This window comes from Linepithema humile, chromosome 8 (genome assembly GCF_040581485.1).
Source record: "Linepithema humile isolate Giens D197 chromosome 8, Lhum_UNIL_v1.0, whole genome shotgun sequence".
In the NCBI taxonomy this organism is placed as follows: domain Eukaryota; kingdom Metazoa; phylum Arthropoda; class Insecta; order Hymenoptera; family Formicidae; genus Linepithema; species Linepithema humile.
In genome coordinates this window covers 12,172,187-12,195,332 of record NC_090135.1, presented here as the reverse complement: position 1 = coordinate 12,195,332, position 23,146 = coordinate 12,172,187, and the positions used below count along the sequence as shown (strand labels likewise).

The window sequence follows — 23,146 nt, the reverse complement described above, 5'->3', positions numbered from 1 at the left end:
TCATCGCGCTTTTCTAATCGCTGATTTACGATATTCCGCGCGCATATAATTATCAGCACGACTTTTTCTCCTTCTCCTTTTCCTTCTCTTCCTCCCCCCCCCCTCTCTCTCTCTTCCTCCGTTTCGCGAGATTAATGATGCGTATATACTTTTTCGCACGCGAACGCTCTGAAAATTATCCGCGCTCTTAGCGGCGCGTAATTACGCATTTCGTCACGCCGCCGGATAACAAATTGCCGGGTCCAAGTCAGCATCCCGACAGGGGGACGCTGCATCTTAACGACGCGCGCATATGCATCCTCCGTCGTTCTCCCAAGGCCCTTATCGGCGCCTCGTTGACCCTTTGGCGTCCTCATTTATCGCAAGAAAAATTAAAATTTCTTGTGCATTAATTATTCTCGAGACGATCATTGAATATAAGCGAGATTCATACGAAATTAATTCTTACTCTTTTTTTATTAATCTAACGTTAGAAAAGAAATTACAAACCGATTATATTAGAATAACAAGTCATTCACAAGTAGGAATAATCAAGTTTCTGTGTGAATCACTGCAAGAAGAGATAATGATAAATTGATTAAAAGACTTGTTTATCTTTTTCCTATGCGTCTCTTGCATAATAAAAAAATTGAATCCATCAATCACTTAATAATTTACAAATTTCAAAATAATTAACAAATATTGATAGGCTAAGAATAAATAGTTACTATAATAATAGTTTAAAAAATGAGAGAAAATGATGCAGCAACATTAATTCATCCGTTTAAATAAAAAGTGAGTTGAAAAAAGAAAGAACCTAATATCGCGAGTCACCTATTAGTGGACGTAAGTCCCACAGACTTATTTATGGAACTTGCGCGGCTTGACTTGTTTGCATCTTCCGCTTTACATAATATTTAATTAAGAGGGAGGAAGCAGGGGGAGGAGAGAGAGAGAGAGAGAGAGAGAGAGAGAGAGAGAGAAAACGTGCGACGGTTAAGAGAGTAATTTATTCACGTGACCGGTCAGGTCTACCGACACTATATATCACATCACGGCGCGCATATTCAAGAACGGGCCCAATATTTTAGGGATATCGAAGAAGGAAGTGTATCCGCGAGACGCGTCCTCCGCCGCAAGAGAAGACACTGACTCATCTCGCGATTCGAGGTCTCGATTTATCGTCCTGCCGGAGAAAATACAACGCTCATGAATATTTATCGCGCGCGCCGTGCGCAAAACAGTTTATTTTTTTCTCCGGTCCCTCCCTTCTCAACATGTCCGTCCTCTTCTCCTTTCACCGATATATGCGACATATATGAACGAATACGAGTGAGGAGACCAAGTATCTCCACGTGCAAAAATTGGGACAAATTCTTAACCCATTAACGAATAAAAATTTTATCACAAACATATAAGATAATTTTAGCAATAGGTAATCTTTCCTTAAATATTTTAATATATTAGTCACATTAAATTCCTAACGACTTAATAGTTCTAGCATAAATCTGCTTTCTTGATAAAATAAAAATTATTATTTTTATATTAACAGAATTAATATAAGTTTTCTAACAATATATATTTCAGAAAAGTATGTGTGCTTCCAGCACTCTCTTGCTGTTAAAAAGTTATTAATTTCACATAAGAACGTCACTTCGTGTATTTAACAATTGTTTCGGGAATAATTAATAATGTATATAAATAATTGATGATTATTACACCCATCAATAAAAAAATCTCTATTCAGAGATCGTCGACTGCCTTCTTAGACTTCTCGTTAGACCGTGAAGCGCAATCGCATTTCGTACGCAAATACTGTTATAACGAGGAATTAAGGGTAATCTCTGGGATGCGATGGCGTGGCCGGGGCAGGCCGGACAAGCCCGAAAAGACGGGGCCGACGGGCCCCAGAGTTCCCCGGCGCTTAACTGTACATTATCGTTATACTCCTTTTGGTCATTGTTCGAATTAAGGGTCAGCTCGAGCTCATAAAATTACCGAGGCCTACTTCGACTCGCGCATCGGACTTTCACGTCGTTAGTTCGTACCCTTATTTTCTTGATCGTCAGCATCGCGACGGGGCGGCGGAACAGGGTGAAAAAATCGACAGAGTTATGAAAGCAGAGCAAACTGAAAGAAATGCTACTGAATAAAGTAATACATATCAATAAATAATTGTGAGTAATAACAATTACGTAAATTACACATATAAGTATAAAGTAAATTTTATCATATAATATTTATGCAATAATCTCTGAAGAAAAATTTGAAAAATTCCATTAAATCTGTAATAGTAACATAATAATAATGAAACAATGATAACTGACCAAATAACAATGACAAGTGATGAAAAGAAAATGAAAACATTTCCCTCATTTTTCTCGATCCTATCATATACATACATTCGCGTTAACTGTTCTAATGTAATTAATATACCGTAATATTAATGATAATAGCGTGTGATTAATGTCACCCGCGATAATTTATCTGCGACTGGATTTACATTGGCTCTTCGCCGCGTCGACGACAGGACGGACGTTATCGTTTCGTTATCGAATCAAATTCAAAAAAAGCCGGCCAGGAAATTCGATAAGTATCCGCGCGCGCAAGAATCTCGCAGAGCGATTGAAAGGCGTATCTCGCAATCGAGCATAGCCTGTAATTAGTTTCCAAGGACGTTGCAACTATTTTAAACTAAGCAAATCCCGATCCTGATATCGCCGTGCCGATCGAAACCAGCGTTGCCGCACGCCAACTCGAGTCTCGATCGCGATCTATCAATTACTCGAGTCAGATCGTTCCGATCCGTGAATTATTGGATTCTTTAAGACGCTCCATACTTAGACAAAGTCATAGTTATAAAATTTGAAATATATAAAATACAATAGTAACATTTAGTAAAAATAAAGTAGATAAAAAATCATTTATAGTCAGACAAATTTGACTATTCCATCTTTTAATTCTCTTTCATCTTTACTTATCTAATTTGTTTTTAATTTTCAGCTTCTAATAAGCGTAATATAACCGATAAACTTTTAATATCTTAACTTTTACTTTGACACTTTCTATCCCTGAAAATATATGTGTATCCAATAAATAATTAGATAAAATAAATATTAGGCGCATTTTGCTATCGTATCTGTCTGCGTCAAATAAATGAATACATAATTGTAGCTCAATATCGCCTAAGAGCACTCCTCAATATTACAGCTTCTTTACGACTCTCGAGAATGACTCTTGACAGTGTATCCTTCGAATGAAACCACTAGCCATCATACTCAATTTTATTTTTGTTTCCATTCTGAATGTCCTTTTTTCACATACGAAAATGCTCGCGCGCTTGTAAGAAAGTTTCGCGAGGGACCTTGAGGTACAGGATATCCGCGTCATCGGATTGATTCCGGGGAAAAAAAGGCGTTACGGACGGTGCATCGCGGGGATAACAAAAAAAGGACGAATCGCTGCCGCGCGCACCACTCGTGACGGGCCGTACCGGGAGAACTCTTTCATTTATTTCGTTGCACACGCATTACCCTCGTCCTTGAAGGAAGTTACTGGCAGAACAGCCCGTGAGTAACGATCAATGTCGCTGATTGAGTAATCACCTAGCGGTACCGATCCTTCTGAGCGTGCTTTGCTTTTTGTCGCTAAAAATAAATTCGCGAACGTATCCGTTACAGAAAAAAAAAGAGGAACGAATTACATTCACCGAATGCGACATTCTCAATCGCTCTTGTAACCAACTTAAATCGTTCTTGCATTGTGAATACGCTTTATATAGTATTTATTGCTTTATATATATATATATATATATATATATATATAGAGAGAGAGAATACAACTCAATACTTTTATTCACTAAAATAAAAGAATAATGAAATTTGTCTGACTAATAACTACTTGTCTAATGTGCATACTTATTACTTGGAAAATTTTAATATTATTTAATGTATCTACAATATTTTAGCTGTACTATTTGATATTAAACATTTCTACATTAAATTGTCATTAATTAAGTCGATGATGTATCGAGCAAACAATATTGCTTTTAAGGAAAAAATGCAATAGTTCCATTATTCATGAATTCCGTAAATGGGATTACGTGAGAATTGATATTTACCGTAAGTGTCGCAGCCGCGCGGATTACGCGATCGTGGTGTAGATGAAGACATTTGCATTGCACAATCACGATACGCAGACAGCGAAACGAAAAAAAAAACGACTCGATCTACATTTAATAGTCTAATACGACACGATGGCTAATTGCTAGCGCAACTATGTTATCATCGCTCGTTATATAAATACACGTCGCAAATTCCACGCCGTGTCTCAGAAATCCGAGTGCATCTAAGCGTGTAAAATTCAAATATTTCAAGATTAAAATAGATTCTTTGACACACACACGCGCGCGCGCGCGCACACGCCACGCACACGTACACATACACGCACACGCACACGCACACGCACACGCACATGCACACGCACACGCACACGCACACGCACACGCACACGCACACGCACACGCACACGCACACGCACACGCACATACAAAATTTCCGAGCGAAGATTTACGGACGTAATCACCGGCAACCATCGTTGAAAATTTAAAACATGAAATTATTACTAATGCCCAGTTTAGACTGGAGGATGATCCTACTTGTAGCTCATCCGAATGGATAGTTTGACGAATGAAAATTATATACTAAAGTGGGCTTTCAATCGTATCAACCCAAATAATTTTTTTTAATTAGATAAAAAAATTATTTGATACGGTTGATACGATTGGAAGTCAACTTGAGTGCAATTTTAACCAGTCAAACTATCCATTCGGATGAGCCACAAGTAGTATCATCCTCCGGTCTAGACGGAGCATAAATTTTGAGACATCTTATATATTATCATGTCGCGTATGCATGCACTGGGGCATTTTTCTCAGCCGTCTATTTAGTACTCACAGCAGCATGGAAAGTATCTTTCTCGTGCCGAAACAGGTCGCGAGAAATATCAGGCTGGAAACTCGTTCGAAACGAAATTTTCGCCCGACCGTGCTACGAAGAAACATACGGTGTGTACCGAAACATAAATTTGTCGGTGTAATTAACAAAAACACAAAAATTCTAAATTTGGAAAAATGCGGCAGCAATTTTATCTGATTAATGTCTGCTTTATCTTAATGTTTGTTATTGAAAAACTCTAACAAATTAAATTGTTAAATTAAAAGTTTGTCTACGATCCTATAGAAAATATTATAAAAATTAAACATTAAAAAGCAAATTTAAAAAAATAAAAATTTGTTTGATTAATATGATATAGTTTTTTATCGAATATGTATCCTACGATATATTCAAATATATATTCATATATAAAGATATAATTAACAAAAATTTTTTTAAATTTTAAATACAACAATAAAGTAATAATTTGCGTCTACAAATATCTCCCTTTATCTACTTGTATATCTCTGAGAAAAAAACATGTTGAAAAATAAAGAGATTACGGTATTGGAAATTAAAAACTGAATCATAGAATTAGAATTACTCTATTATGAAGTAGAATAAAAACGGCGTAGGGAGAAAAAAGGGAAAAGGGGTGCTCAAGGCCAAATGGCAACGTCACTTTATAGAGATACACGTACCCGTGACACTTGTTCCGGCGATGTTTAGGAATTTGCATGATCGAATATAATGCATATACACGCACATACATTTATACACAGTTTAAAGTCCATTCGAGACTAGTTATTAAGAATAAGTAGTCGCTAACACTGGGACGACCTCAATACGACTTTAATGCACCACGAAGGCGTTCACCCTGCAATTCCGTTCGTCCCACTCACCTTCCCTCAACATTTCCCCTTTTTTTAGTCTAAGAAATTATGTCAGTAATTTTTCGGTTTCCTACTCTTGCTGCCTTCTTGCGAAATCAAGACGGGGGAGATAGAAAACCGGAATCCCCGCAATTCAAACAGGTGATTCGGCGATCCATACAGCGAATCGATCGCTGCCGAATCGGTTCCGGTGGAATGGCTATATATTCTATTTTTTGCAAAAGTCGTCATGTATTGACGTGTTCTTACTCTCTAGTTATAATAAAGATATGTCTAATTTAATTCACACAAAATTCGGAAAACTCAAAATCGACGAGATCTAAACGTTTTAAAAATCTGGAATTCAAACATCTCAAAGATATAAGATCTTATACCATAAAGATTTGAAGATCTTCAAAATCTCAAAGATATATAAACTTTAAAAAAACGAAACTTACAAGATCTAATATAATAAAACTTTGAAGCTTTAAACCTTTGATCTACATATAATTGGAATGCATTTACATAGATTTCCAGAATTTTTTAAAATTAACATATACTTATACGGAAACAGAATCTTTTGATAAAGGGAATCTATTTTAAATATTCAGTTTATTATTGAGTGCAGAATATATTCAGATTGTGAAAAGATACAAGAGAAAAACTTATAAATCAAAGATTTAAAACAAGTTTTTCCATATTTATCGAGCAGAAAAGTTATCTCTATCCGTTCACGCTGCCGCGTCCATATGGCACTACTTCAGTACGGAGAGTAGGGGAAAAATTTGACTCGCGAGCGATAATCCGGAAGCTTCATTTAAAACCTTCAAAACTTAAAACGTAAGCCGAAAAAGCTTACAAGAATTAATATTTCAAAGATTTTGGATTTCAGAGTAGTCTCAAAGTATGCAAAATGTAATATTTTTATAAATATAAAACTTTGATGAATTTCGAATTCAAAGATACAACATTCCTACAATTTTACTAGAAAATGTAATGTTTGAAAATTCCACAGGCTCGACATGGAAAAGAGAAATTTTGAAATTGAAGAGAATTTCGTCTTTAAAAACTGATTGTGAGTTAAAAATTCCAGAATCCGATGTTTCAGTTTTTGTATTCGTGGTGCCCTTTGTATTCCGAAATGAACGACCGGTCATAATGACGACCATGGAATTTCGTATGCGGACAGGAGACACAAATTCTTTCGTTACTAAAGACAGGAATAAAGCGGATGTCAAGCTGATTTTAAATGCACCCTGCGTAGTCCTTGCATCTCTCTGTGTCCTCACTGTTTTCGTATGATTCAAATATCGATGCATCTTTTTGAGAAGCTCGTCATTCAATCTCTCACACTTTCACAATAGGAAATTTTTAAAACTTTAAATTACATTGAAACACTTTAAAAGAATACGCAAAATAAATGTAATAGAAAAAAAATAAAAAATTAAATCATGTGACTAATTCACTATGATCACAAATGTGCTAACTATTTCGTTGATATTAATTAAGCAACACGATATTTTAGAAATTATTTTCGTGCGAACGTCTCGAGGAATAAACGGTGAAGAAAGTGAGTCTACGAGTCGGCAGCGATTTCCCGAAATTCCGACGCATTCAATTAAAGCATCGGATATAATAACGCTCCGCTTTCTCTGATTTTGGCGTTGCCGGAGCGGAGCGTTGCTCGCCTCTCGAAGGAGAGATCGTTAATCGAGAGAAACAAACGAGGAAATAAAATTCGTAACGAGGACTAATTACGATACCGAGTCGTGCTGTCGGCGCGGTCGGATTCCGATGACTGGACGGAGTCACACCATATACTACGTACGCATGTGTACACACGAGCGTAAATACACCGTGCATATAAATACGATATCTCTATTTTTGAGCAAGTCCCACAAAAACATCGAGTATAAATATTCAAATAATTGCTAAAATAATTGCTAAAATATTATTGCGCATAGAATATCGGATTTCAAAAATTTATTTTTTATCAAATATTATATATTATAAAGCTTTATAAAGTGTTACTATAAATTTTCTAATTATTAAATCTTTTACAGATTTTTTTCAATCACGTATGCACCTGTACTTTGCAATTTGCGCAGTAAATAAATACTTTGTTTGAGGGTGGTTTTGATTAGGGTAATTGTTAAAAAACGGTGGAATAGAGAGGAACTCGTATTCTGGATTACGTGCTTGAATTGTCGAAGGCGTGTACGGAGGCTGTGGCACGGTTCGTCCACTTTCCAACACAAACGGTCGGTGATTAGGTTGGAACGCGACAATTTCAGGCTCAGAACTGGCCTAGATAAACGCCTTGGCTCGGTTCGCGCGTTTTATACGTGGGCCTAATTGTAAATTAGTAATTAGTAAGCCGCGGGCATTTCCCAGCTTCGCAGCGAGCAACCTGAATCCCGAAAATTATTACGCTACTCAAGTCTAGAGCTAATGTCCTCGGAGCAAATTACTTCGGAATACTATTTGTCTTAATTATAATTATTCCGTAACGCAAAACGATTCCTAAATTCTGAGAAGTAATATCTTTAAAAATTCAAATTTATTACTAGAGTTTGATACAATTTTTTATTATCTCAGTAAATTATTTTGAAGCAATTCTAAAATATCTTAATAAAATATTCAATCATGAATTTAAAGTATAATGACATTAACATTTAACTGAAAAATTCTAAGTGTTCGGATAATCCTTAATATTTGAAAATAAGAAATTTCTCGCTTAAATTAAAGGATCCAAGGATCAAGTGATGCTTTTCGAAGCACACGTTTTAGGCTTTCGTTAGGCGGCGTGTTCGTTTAAAAATAGGTGACCGTTTAAAAAGGTACTCCTACTCTTATCCACACTCGCCGAACAGCACATAAATACAACAATTTACCGAGCATACCCAGACATTGCTCGGCGAAGCGAGAAGTCCACTCGATCCGCGCGCGTTTATGATTCTCCTCAGCATAGTTTACCTCGAGTGCGTCGAGTATTTGTATCCTTACTTAAATTACTTAACCAGCACTTAGAATGCTCGCCAGATACTCGACACAGATGCGCGTGAGCTTTGCGAGCGAGAAACTCGGATGTCAAAAACTTAAAAAATTGGAGGCAAACTCCTCTCAGATATTTTGTAACCCGCTAAAAATGTATTGATTTAAAATGATTTGCGAAATTCTGAATAATTGCAATCCTTAAAAAATAAAAAGCAGCCGAGAGATTGTAGCAATTACTCCCCTTCTACTTTTATAAATTTTATCTGTTTCTTATATATATTTTTCTAAATAAACGTATAATTTTGCTCTCCAGATAAGCACCTATTTTTGTTTTAAATCTACGAACTAAAAGTTTGTAGACTTAAAACGTCAATATATGACAACTTGCACATTTATTACACAAAATGGTCTCTTCAAACCATAGAAACAGCCCCCATAGAATACGCAAGTGTGTATGATTTCAGCCGCAAAAGTTAAACGAATGCAAAGTGAAGAAAAGAAAAAGAAAGAGAGAAACTCGGAAAACCAGCTTACTCGCATTTTCCCATACAGATATGAAAATCGCTTAGTAACGAATGAAATGCATTCTAAACGCGACAAGGATCGTCCGCCGCGCACGTGCCTCGATGCAAACCGATCTTTCACAGGCGAAATGACGCTCGTATTATCTGTTGCGAGACGAAATCAAATATATATAAGAAATTTAATAAAACTAGTAAATTAATATAAGTTTTATTTTATTTAAAAATTACTTGCAAATAGTCAAAGTTATAGTATTTGCGAAATATGAGATATACATATTTAGAAAAGAGAATAATAATGAAATAATTTCTTGCAAAAGAAATACAATATTTGATTTGCATATCTATAATTGCTTCCTAAATAAAATTCAATTAACGAATATATGTATCACTTATATTTTCGTTCACTGCATCCTGCATTTATTTCTTATTTATATTGTTTCCACTATTTTCTTGTACCTTTGCCTTTATCTGTGTTTTCACTTCAAATTTACATTTGTTATCTTTGTCTACTTCGAGACTTTATTTCTACTAAAATTTCTACATGACTTATCTTATTATTTTTACCAGTATACTTGATAACGATCCACTAGATTCTAATTCATACACAGAAAACCAGAACCATGAAAAAATGCAACGCGACGATATGCAACGTTGGCGGATATATACGCGGATTAAATTGCACCGGAAAGAGAAAGAGACAGAGAGAATGCATGCTGTCCCAAATAGCGTAAAATTCTAAAAGGTGTGTAACTGCAAGCCATCTATCTGGCTGCATCTAAAGGAGAGATAGAGAGACCGCCCGCCAATGTGACGCGTTGCATAAAGCGGCAATACGCGAGAAAATTCGCAATATCTCAGCTGCATCCTCCCGGAGCGCCTCATCTCGAAATCGAGGGCCGCGGCATGAATCGTTTTCTAACGGAATTTAATGCAAACCGCGATGCGCTCGCGCGCACGCCTGCAACGCAATGCAAATGCGTTTTCCAGTTTTGATGAATTTCGCGATAGCGTGCGCGAGTACGAACTAATATAGAAGCGTCTATATCGTCTACTCGTGACAGCCGCGCCTTTGAAACGATCCTGTAAAAAGATGCGTGCGGCTTTGTTTGTAAATCGGCGCAATTGCGTTATCGTTTTGCCGGCTATTTTCACAGTAGCCGACTTCCATATCTAACGAGGAAAACATAACGAGTCTTTTATTCATACAATAAAAAAATCAAGATAAAATAAAAAAATCTATCAACTGAATTAAGCTGAATTAAAATTTTAAAGAAGACAATAAATCTACTTTTGCAAATTTGATACGTTCAAGAACCATTAATAATTGTAATTACATTATAATATTAAAGTAAAGACGTATGCTATTTTTCAAAAAGTGCCTTATCCACTTTAAATAAAGTTTCTCCTTAACAGTTATATGTATATGTATATAGCTATCGTGATTTATCAGAGTTATATTACAGGAATCTATTGATACAAAAAATTCTGTACAAAATGTCTAAAATATTTGGAAAGATATACACTAAATTATTACAAGAAATGTTTTAAATTTTCCAAAAGTTTCATCAAAATATCATATATAAAAAAAAAGCATTTCGGAAAAATTCTCCTCCTCCTTTTCGACACAACAGTATTCGCGTTGTATTAAAATTAGTTGCAAATAAAATTCATACGATGAAAACGCAAGTAAAACAAAAAGTATATTAATTAACTTTTTGCGTGCTCTCGTATTCGTGCAGTAAAATTCGAGGCATCGAAGAAATTTAATGATTTACATTTTCGGCAAAGAACATAAAATTGTAATTGCGTATTATACTATTAAATGATTGATTATCAAAGATATCGATTTTTAAAAACGCGAGCATAATGGAAAGAATTGTAAAAAAGAAAAGATTTATCAGAGAGCAGTCGGCGTCTCTCCGTCACGGTCGTATCCCGCGTGCCTATCGTATCAGAGCGATCTCCATTTATTTTCCCCTCTGTCTCTCGCGGACTCAACAATGCTACCGATTTCGTAAGTGTAGCGTGGCGATCGTAAAGTGTTTCAACGCGTTTACGCGCGCGTGCAGCGGGAATTGGGCCGAGCATCCGCTTCCCTCGATACGGGGAGACGCCTCAACACCATCTTCTCTCATCGCGTCGCCTCATCGCACTTATTTATCGCGCACCTTCCCATTATTTATTCGCCTTCCTCTCACACGCTGTCTGCCGCGTCGTCTCCCACTTTCCGATTTATGCCTCACGCTGCTCCCGAATTTTTTTCCCACTCTTTCTCCGCACCACGAGAAAGAGTAGGAAAAACTCTCCTTCGCCGGTGAAATTTTTTCGATTTGTACACAACACAAAGAATTGCTGTATTAATGTATCATAATTAAGATATCGTAAATTGCTAAGCTCTTTTTGTAGATTGCCTTAAAGTATCAAACACAGCACGATATTAGATTTGCTAAGTTGAGTATAATTTTTTTATAATCTTAGATAATTAATGCTTTAGAAAAATAGTGAGTAATTGGAATGCGTGTCTATATTGCTCATTTCGAATAATCATACATTGTATGTGTGTGATGTCCTACCAATATTATCGTATTTATTTTACGTTGAATACACATGTCGACCGTTATTTATTTACTTTGGAAAAAATATTTACAGCGTGCGAGCTATTAGCCGCATGTAAGTAGTTTTGGTTACTGCAATGACGTAATTTTCCGTGTCATAATGAAATGCACCGGTCACACTGATGATTATTAGGACAGGCACACATCTGTATGGGTAATTGGACGAATTCCAGTTTTACTGTTAGATAAGCTAAACTATGAATTTTAAAGTGACACTCGTAAAGCTGTCGATTAAGCGCGCCATGCATTAAACGCAACGGACACGACACGATCGCGAGCAATCAATTTGACGTTATTATTTCCCCTTAATGGTCAATAATGTTGCGTTTCACTGCCACTGTGCAGCACAGCGGCATTATGCAGATCACTTTGACCATAATAACGCGATATACGGGCACTGTGTCAAGAATGCTATGTAGTGTTAACTACTATAAATAAATATTAACTATACTAGTATTAATTATAATTTTTATAAATTGCTGATAAATTTTACTATGAATTTTTTCGGCATAATAATATTCGCGCAGTATTAAAATTATTTGCAAACAAAACTCATACTATAAAAACGCAAGTAAAATAAAAAGTATATTAATTAACTTTCTGCGTGTCTCTCGTATTCGTGCAGTAAAACTCGAGGCATCAAAGAAATTTAACGAATTTCGGCGAAGAACATTAAAGCTTTTCACGATTTCGCAGACTGACCAGTTGTTTCTGCGGCAGATTTGACAGATTGATATTCCGTTGCAATACACTTAACTTTTATAGCGTCACCACTTCTCAGCTCTCTCGCATCTAATTGTTTACGGTAAGTGGGTTAAGCGGTCTTGCCCCTTAATTTCGAGGCCAGTTTCATAATTTTTTTAATTGAATCGGATCCTTTAATTGCACGACGAGCGGCGGCAGAGAAAGCTGTCGCCAGTTTAAAAGGCCATCTTACCAACAAGGCAGTAAAACTAGTCATAAAAGATTCTCAAAATATTTTCGCACATGTTACGGACATGTTACGGTCAAAATCTCCTGCGGTCTGGACACCATTTATCTCAATTCGTCAGAGTATGCAAAATTCAACACTTTATAAGGTTTCGCAGGCTTGATTTATTTCAAAATATAAATCTACGTACAAAATAAAATACTTATATATTTTTTTGTAAATAAAATTCTGAAAAAATGAATACTTTAAATCTAAAAAACAAATATGGGGAAAGCCCGTCATTAACTGCACTAATTTTTACATTTTACATTAATATCTTTGTACGTACATATTGTGTGAGTGTAATTAAGCCTCAAATTAAAATTCCATTAAAATTCGCTGGAAATTAATTGAAAATACTGTTATATGTTTGCCTCACTTGCGCGCTTTATGACACTTCAACATGATAGATGATATTTGATTATTATTTTGAAGACGTTTTTGCATCATTTTATTAGAGCGTTCTATAAACCTGAAATCTCTCTGGAATCTGACATTTTACACATAACGACCCGATAACTTCCTTTTTCTCTCCTCATCGAATGCAATCTTGTTACGCAACGCGCTCCAATTTATTCGCCGTCTATTCGCTCCGCGGCCAGAGCAAATACTCTATTAATACCTGTTTCGTGTCTTCCCTACTGAACCTGTTTGTTTCTCGCGAACACACCGTTACATCATAATTCTCGGACAGCATCACCGGTTTCTCGGCTACTTTTGCGGCTGGCGAGTGAACGAGCGAACGAGTGAGCTCGCTGGCTTGTTCGCTAAGGACTTTATTGCTTCATTTGTCCAATATCATTTCACGATCGTAGTATCCCCAACTTCCTCGCATTTTCATTCTTCGCCATCCCGCTGCGCTCCGCGCCCCCATCTTCACGGTTTTGCAATCAGTTCACCGATACTCGCTCGCGTTTTGCTCTGACGACATAAACGCCGCATTTACGATCTCCCGTTACAAATTTCGCAACAAGGATAATGCACCTTTTTCGCGTTTTTCGTCGTACATTTTTCAAACCAACATCCATACGAAGAAAATGTTAAAAAATGTTTTCGGCTTCGCATTACATATGCATTTTATAAAATAAAAATTTTTGATAACGCTACAAGTTAATAAATCCGAATTCTGAGAGTATCAATAATATACTGAAAAACTTTGTCACGTGCTTTTCTAAAGTCTTTCCAAAATTTTAAGAGAAGAAGTTGTAAGGGGTCGCAAAATGCGGCGATTACAGAATCACGCGAAATGAATCACACGGAAAGCGGCGAGAGGAAGACACGTGACGTCGGTTGGGAAATTATATTGGCCAAATGAAGCGATAAAATCCGGCCGCAGACGTGTTATTATGGCGTATAAAGGTGCTCGTAAAATTTTACCAATTCTTACTACAGCGCGAGGAACCGCGGCACGATGAAGATGAAAAGATGACCGGGAAGAGGAGGACAGAGAGACGCGGGAAGGAGCGAAGTACGTCCGTGTTTTTTCTCGCTCCGTTCACGCGGAGATTGACTTGCGTCTGCTTTTTCCTTTTCTTCCGCACCCGAATTTCGATCGATTGAACCCGAGTGCCCGATGATCTCGGGTTCCCAGCACGAGAAGATCCTTGGCCTCTTTTACCAGGAAGCAACAGGATTCTTTGTTACACGCAAACAGCCTCGCGACTGTGACTTACTTCATCCAAAATTTGTTTCAAAAATAATTTTTCCCTAAGACTTACGGTCGATAAAAGTTTGAATAATACTTGAAAGCAATTTTGGACATCTAAATAAAGTTCATATATCTTTCATATTTGTACAAGTTTAAATACTTCTGAATTTGACTCACAATCGATATTATTCTATAGACTTTTCAAATAAATGTTGTATATGAGCCGAATAATTTCACATTTGAATATCTGAAATATCAATGTTCAGGTTAGCGTTTGAATAGATGTTTAGATTTAGATGCCGAATAAATTTCGAACAAGATAAAAGTCACGTTCGCGCAGCAACGCGAAAGCACAAAGAATTGCCCAACTATCTGATAAGAAAAGGAAGCAAATAAAAAGAAATTGGAGAGAAATAATCGATCGGCGATCGAGGAAGGAAAGCGGCTGTTGTCTGGGTGTTGCCAACGATCGTGAATTCGCAGAATCGGCGAAATCGTCGTAATCGACTGGGCCTCATTAGCCCACTTGATCGATCTTCCGCGCGTGGATCGCGAGGGCTCGATCGAGCATACGGACCGCGTTCTCTCTCCCTTCCCGGCCCCCTTTCCGTCTTTTTCTTCGGAATCGTTGCGAGATCGTCGAACTTCACGATCCGATTTCCTCCGGGCGACGAGTTGCTCAAACGCGATGCCCGCGCCGATCGTTTCCTACCGTATATACCGATCTCGCGAGAAATCGAAACTAGATCGCGTTGCACAAGACGCAGTCGGGGAAAAAAAATTCGCTGCAGGGAACAATCGCATTGTGGCCCCCTCGTCGTTATTGGAACCTACATTTCTCGGGCTCCAGATTTTGCAGTTCTCAGTTCAAGACAACATTCTTCAATTCTCCAAGGTTTCTTCGCGGTCTTTATACGTGTGCAATTTTAATTGTTGAAAGAAATCACACTTTTAATTCTTAATTTTTATCAATTATTAAAACTTCAAAAATTTGTTAAATTATAGAATTATGATTCTCTTTATCTTTCAGTTTGCGTCATTAGGACTTGATATATTTGTAAATTTAATCACTGCAATCTTAACTATGTTCTAATGTACGAGATTTTCTCGAAATATACATTGTCTGATCTTCGCAAACATCGCCGTTTCTTTCAGATATACACGTTGCTGTTCTTGCATTACTTGCCATTACCCTATAAACGCGCACAATAAACGTCGTAGGGGGCGACCTAGATTTTCCAGGGTTTTCTTGCGCGACGGTGCTGCGCGGTATCGTTTGGAGAGCATAGCTCGAAGAGCAGGGCTCTCTCGCATGCTCTAAGGCGTGGGAACGCACCGTGGCGGTGTATAAATTCGCTTTAGCAAGACACTGCTCGCGAGATAGATGCGGGAGGAGAAATAGAGAGAGAGAGAGAGAGAGAGAGAAGGAGAAGGGGAAAGACAGAGAGAGAGAGAAGGAGAAGGGGAGAGAGAGAGAGAGGGAGAGAGAGAGAGAGAGAGAGAGAGAGAGAGAGAGGGGGGGGGAGAGAGAGAGAGAGAGAGAGAGAGAGAGAGAGAGAGAGAGAGAGAGAGAGAGAGAGAGAGAGGGGAAGAGAGCGAGAGAGAGCGAGAGAGGGAAGAGAGGACGGCGCGCGTGTATAAGCCGAGTGGTATGAGCAACGCTTGCTTGCTTGTTCGCTTGCTTGCGCAACTTCTTTTCCGCGCTTGCTATCCTGCAACGCTACGGCAACGCACTGTACCAAATTAATACAGTGTAGCCGTGCAGAGAACCACACTCAAGCTAAATGCCAACAACGCGAACCGTGCGCAACAATTGATCGCAGCCGCTGTACCGCGCCGCGCTCCCGGATGTCCGAACACTATTCTTCCAAACCACCAATTGCGGAACTGTTGCAATACTAATTATTGGTACCGCGTTCGAAAAATTTAAGTTCTGACGATTGCCACCAATGATTCATTGTTAAAAAAATTGATTTCAAATTTGAGAATCTGAGAAAATAAGGCAGATTACAACTTAGGACAGAATTTAGAATAAAATTCTATCTATAATTTTATATAATATGAGAAACATTTTAACATTAAAAAATACGAAATTGTAAAAATTGTAAACTAATTAAAAGTATATGTCAGTAATGCATTTTTTACAGATCTATATTTTGATTTCTACTAGACTGTTTTCCATTCTATAAAATTATAAATAGATTTTTGTCTCAAACTATGTCACAAATTACACATTATCTAAAATAAATTTTATATCATTGGTAACAATGTTTAATATACCACATTTTTACAATAGAGAACGTTTAGATTATAATCATCAATAGTATTATTTAAAAAATTAAAATTTCAAGTTGGTGAACATTGGAGAATGTTAAAGTATTACTTTCAAAGAATAGTACGTTCGTAAATTTTGTCTAAAATTTCTTAATATCAATTAATACTAAGCTTCTTACTATTGCTTTAGTATAACTGTAATGTTATTAATATTACAAAGTAGCTGCTGTTCTAGTGTTCGAACTAAAATTCTAGACTGCGAAATGTAGCGATATAAAAAACTTAATTCTTTGATTTAAAATTGCTATGTCCAAAAATTATGTCTTACTTCTTACGGATAAGATAAACAAATCCTGCGTTAATATAGCGTCAAAATCTAATTGTTCCTTTCTTCCAGGTAATCCGTGGAATTCAAGGATGCCGTGGCGAATGAAACGGAGTCGCGGGCGCAGTGTTTGACGAGGATATTCAGCCCGGACGTCAACGTCGACATCATTCAACGGACTCGAGCTAGTCATCCAGGTCAACCGAAGCGGAAAGCGACGACATTAACCACAACGAGCGGCGCCACATCGTTTCCATGGACTTGACAGAAGCTTTCGCGCCAGGAGGTGGCGGCGAGGACCTGGCAAAGACGGATTTCTTCGACTTTGTAGTTTCACCGCCGCCGCACTGCGCGACGGCTGACGGCGTTGTCTCCGACGAGGAGAGCTTTCTGCATCGCGGCACCGGTGGTTGTCGCACCATGGGCGGATATCTGCAACAAACCCACGAGGACCACGAGGGCTCACACGGTTCGCCCTTCATCAAAGAAACTAACAACAACACGCTGACGGCGCTACCACCCGTCTCGACTATCACCAGCTCGCTGAACCATCATCATCAGCATCATCACGCGCATCACCAGGTGCGCTCGCAACATGGTGGCGTTCAGACCGGCGAAGCCACCACCATGGAATCTGAGTGCGATTACTGGGGCCAAGATGACGAAAGCAAGGAGCAGACGTGCAACATCCTATTGGAAGATCTGAACAAATTTTGTTGGTCCTCGAACGCGCATACCAACGACAGCGTCATTCACACGGCGGCCGGCGGTCCAAACGACCATCATCAGACGGTGAATTCAGGCCGCGCAGGCTGCGCCGCCAACGATCGACAAAATACGGACGGTGCCATTTATACGTTGACAGTGCTGAACAATGAAGCAAACTCCATGGACGCTCTGGACTGTTGCAAGAGCCCGCCGCCCGCTTCTGGCGACTCCTGGTCCCTCCGACCTAATCTCGATGCCCTGGACGCTATCTTAATGGAACAATCCTCCGGCGAGCAGGATCACGAGCAGCAAACCAGCGGCGAGGTCTCCAGGAACGTCAACGAGAGGTTTCACGCCGCGGACGGACGTGGCTTCACCGTGCCGTCGTCGCAGTACACCACCGACGACAGCGGTTTCGTCGAGAGTAAGGAATTGTGCGCGCGGGTGTCCGCAGCCAATTGCTCCGGCGACAACAACAACGACTGGAAGCTATCGGACCAAAATCTACAGGACGTCGCGGCCGCGGTCGCGCGAGGTGAAGTCGTCAACGCGAGTTTCGCAGCCGGCGATTCTGCCGAGAGTCTCTTGAGAAGCGCTCTTCAAGGCAAACTATACACCGGATCGGCCCAGCCGGTCTCCTCGTCGTCGCCGTCTTCGCAGCCGCCGACTATCTCAATGCCAGTCTCGGGGAACGCGGCTCTCATGGTATCGGATCAACAGCAGCAGCAACAGCAGCAACAACAACAGCAGCAGCAGCAGCAGCAGCAACAGCAGCAGCAAGACGACTCCATGCAGACGTGCACCGACGAGGATCTACTACTCTCGCAACTGGATCAAACGACCTACCGACCGGGCGACTACGAAAAGCTGAAGAGCATCGCGAACGAAGTGGTGGAATCGTATTGTCTCGAATCGGTCTGCAATGTGCCGGGAACCACTACGGTGATGTACACGCTGGATCCACAGAACGGAAATCTCGGCACCATCACGTTACCTGCTGATCTGGGCGCTGTAGTTGTCACGACGCCTCAGCAAGATGTACTGCAGCCGCAGACCGTTCAACGAACCGACGTAGAGCAACAACAGCAACAACAACCGAACCAGCTGCAACTGACCTCCACCCGGGTCGGCATCGCCTCTAAAACACCGAAGAAGTATGTCAGACGCGCGAATCGCAACAGTAACAACGCCAACGGCGCCAGCAATGGCAGCACCGGCACGGAGACCGGCGGCAACGCGAATCAACAACAGACTGGCAGCAGCTCCGGAGGCTCGCCGGGCAGTGTTCAGCGGAAGGAACGTTCCTTGCACTACTGCAGCATCTGCAGCAAGGGCTTCAAAGACAAGTACAGCGTGAATGTGCACATCCGGACGCACACCGGCGAGAAACCGTTCGCCTGCTCGCTCTGTGGCAAGAGTTTCCGTCAGAAAGCTCATCTAGCCAAGCATTATCAGACCCATGTAACTCAGAAACCAGCCAGCATCCAGCAGACCGCTTCCGCAAGCGGCACCGCCGGCAGTAACAATGGAAATACCAGCCCGACGGCGGAAACCAACACGACCTCCGCGTCCCCCGCCATCGCCAGCAGAGCTCAGACGACTGTAGATCCTACAGGAGCTGCCTGTAATCCCTCCAGTTAGTTTGACGAGACACGAATGCGGCACGACAGAATCCGCCCATATCTTTCCTTTTTCCCTCTGGAAAAGATAACGGTCGTGGCTCGTCTCTACTTTCTTCTTGTTCTCTATTTTTTTTATGTTTTCTTTTTTTTACATGAGCATATATCCATGACACTAAGGCAAACTGGCAAGAAAGAGCGAACCATGACGAGCGGCTGGATAAACGCATCCTGTATGGAATGTCTAGAAAAAACTCACTTAATTTTGAAAAGTAAATTTTTCAATTTGCAGTTTGAAAATAGATTTAAACGGAATTATCTGAAATAAATTTAAATTAATTTAGAGTTTAACTCAAACTGCTCTAAGTAAATTTACATATTTGTCTAAATTGTAATTCAAAACAATTAAGTTTATTTATCTAATTCAATTGACTTAATTATTTAAATTATTTCTTAAATTTTAATTAAATATTTTAACTCGAACTCAACTTAAATTGTTGTATCACAGAAAAAAGACAGACTCTTCAAATGATTGGAAGAGTAGAAAATTGGAAAATTGAAAATAATTTTCTGCGACATTCCGTACACTGATTGAACGAGTTTCGTAAACTTCGTAAAAGAACTACGTAATCGAGAAATTCTGAAAAAGTTTCAATTACGAACCTTGACCCTTATTTGCGAGATTATCTATTCTAACGGCGGTAATACGCTGCCGAATTTTTATATTAATTATTAATTAATTGTGGACGATAGAAAGGAGATAATCACTCTCCTTATACTAATATGACATCCGTGAAATTATTGTTCCTACGATCATTCAATTATCGTTAATAACAATGACGATAGAGACAACGACTATGACGACGACGACAAGGACAAAACGACAGATGTTATAGGCTAATTGACGATTAATTATTTAATAGCCAGGAGATTTAACGCGTTGAAAATGTTTTATAAAATAAATCTTTTATTTATATATATATATATATATAGATATATATATATATATATATACACACATATATATATATATATATATATATATATATATATATATATATATATATATGCACACACACACACACGCACACACGCACACGCACACGCGCACGCACGCACACACACACACACACACATACACACATGCGTGTGCAAAATCACAAGGTGCCTCAGAACCATCAGATGCAATTTTCTTTTAATAAAAATGTATTATCATTTATTTCACTTGTCCAATTTTTATATTTTTGCATATGCTTTGTAATAAATCTACAAGTTAAAATTCTATTAAAGTAAAATCCATTTAGGAATTAATTGAACTCAACTCAATATTTTCTTAACGAAAATATTCATTTCTAAAAATGAAAGATCAATAAAAAAGAAACATTCGATGATTTCGAGACACCCCGTGTACGTAGAGATTAGGCAATAACTTAGAGCGATAAGAGCAGAGTATCGAGAGGAATACCCTTTAATAAGTAATTAGTAGCATGAGCTGTGATTTAGGTACATACTCGAGCGGTTTAAAGCGAAGCAAACGCAACGAAATGCGTAAGTGCTGTTCTTTCATTGGTACTCTTTTTTTTACTCTCTCTTCCCTCGCGAAAGCGCAGCTAGAAAATGGACCAACCGCGATGATAATTTTCAATCAGTACTCTATCGAGTGATATACGCCGCAGGATTGACGTCTGTAAGAATCGCTCTTTTTTATCTACTTATAAAATAAGTCTTTTCAAGAAAGTGTTTTTACAATAAATAATGATACAGTAATGTTATGACAATGTTAATCAAATTGAGAACGTGAATATAAATAACAGTTCTTTTAGAATGTTGATTAAACTGCCCTCGAATTAATAATTTTCAGTGATAAGTATCACAATATCCACTGCCGATTCGTCAGCGATATTAAGCCCATCGTTGATAAAAAAAAAGAATACTATCCAGTGATAATTTGATTAACAAATCACTAACTTTACTAATATCGACGCGATTCTTTCGGCTACGATCTCAAAAACTGCGGCAACTTTTTCATCACGATGTAATATACTCATGTCGGCGAGCGTGACGAAAGGAAGGCGAAGAAAGACGAGCGGACTTTCGCGCAGCCTGTAGACACGCGCTACATTTTCCGGGGCCCACGACCTCGTAATAACATCACGAGGTCAGAATTTCCGAAGGACCTCCTCGAGTTATTGCAGGCCTAGTAATTGCATGTTGCGTCGATATTGCGTTACGTTGCATGCATATCGCACACAAGTGCACACGACAAGCGCACTCGATGGCAACGCATTGCGCTGGCCAGCTGACGATAAATTTACCTCGCGGTAAATAAATTTATTCGTTATCGAGATAATTAATTGTGCTGCTTTTGCGCAAAAGTAAAGGAACTTTCGAAAGCAACTTATCTTCCAAAAAATGCAACACGTTTAATTCTTATCAGCTGACTAATTTCAATTTAAGATTTTCCAAGATTTTCCAACATTACCTTCCTCTAGAAAGTCGCATTATATAAAAATATACAGGATATCCCAGACCAACCATATCACCTGTTAATAGATTCCTGAAGTCGTTTCGAGACAAAAATCCTTTTACTAAAATGTTAAGGCTACAGTAATTTTTAAATGCAAAATATTTAAAGTTGATCGAATTGTCAAATATTTAGCCACGACGCATACTGATTTTTATATCCTTGTGAGAAACATTAGAAATCTGCTATAAACAAGTGATACGGTTAGTCTGACATGCGTTGTATATCTTATATTACTTTAAAATCTATTTTTTTATGATATTAAAACTGAAACAAATTGGATTGGCTTACCTACACGATGCGCAACAGCGAAGTTGTCCACAAATTTATTAGTAACATACAAAGTACATTCAAATTATACAGCAGCGTTGAAAATAATTATTTGATAAATAATTATTTCGCACATTAAACTTTTACTCATTCCTTTTTTTGCAAATATCTCTAATAAAAGAATTATACATATATTTATACTTAGTGACCATAAATATTAAAAATTGCAAATCTTTTACTGAATATTTTAAAGTTTATATGTGCATTAGTAAAAGATTTGTAATTTTCAATATTTATAATTACTAGGTATAAATATATAATTCTTTTATTAGATATTTGAATAAAAGATATTTGCATAAAAGTTTAATGTGCAAAATAATTATTTATGAAATAAATATTTATGAAATAATTATTATAATAATTATCCAAAACGCTGCAATAATTTAAATATACTTTGTATCAGATTGTCAGGTTGTATGTTACAGATCAACTTGTGAATAACTCCGCTGCTACGCATCGTGCCGATAAGTCAATCCAATTTGTTTTATTTTAATATCATTGAAAAAACAGACTTCAAAGTGATGTAAAATGTAATATAGTGTAGAATATCACAAAGCTTTTATTCAAGTTTGTTTTAAACACGAGACACATCAGTAATTGAGAATATTAAAGTAAAAATTTGAGAGCGTTTGCTGGCAAATCTGAAAAATTTAGAAAGTTTTGCGTGATTCCGCAATCGATCGCCTCCCTCACCGATCCGTACCGATTCGTCCAATTTGCGTAATTAGTCACGTATGTTGATAATCGAGACTATTCTTCCGCCGCATTAATGCCGATACTCAAACGACAACGCGAGTGGCGAATTAAGTATGAAAACACATCGTCAG

General features: G+C 38.3%; 1 protein-coding gene and 1 long non-coding RNA gene across 4 annotated transcripts in view; one reads left to right on the top strand and one right to left on the bottom strand.

Annotated features, from left to right (window-relative positions):
* LOC105672368 (uncharacterized) overlaps positions 1-21,898 on the top strand; it is a 39,841-nt gene extending 17,943 nt beyond the window's left edge. Inside the window, exon 2 of the mRNA XM_012367259.2 lies at positions 17,211-21,898. Within this exon, the coding sequence (XP_012222682.1) occupies positions 17,394-19,487 (2,094 nt within the window). The 5' untranslated portion in view covers positions 17,211-17,393 and the 3' untranslated portion in view covers positions 19,488-21,898. The remainder of the gene's footprint in view (positions 1-17,210) is intronic.
* The window catches only part of LOC105672369 (uncharacterized), a 58,648-nt gene that overhangs the window by 31,235 nt on the left and 4,267 nt on the right, over positions 1-23,146 (bottom strand). The gene's annotated exons all lie outside the window — the stretch shown is intronic.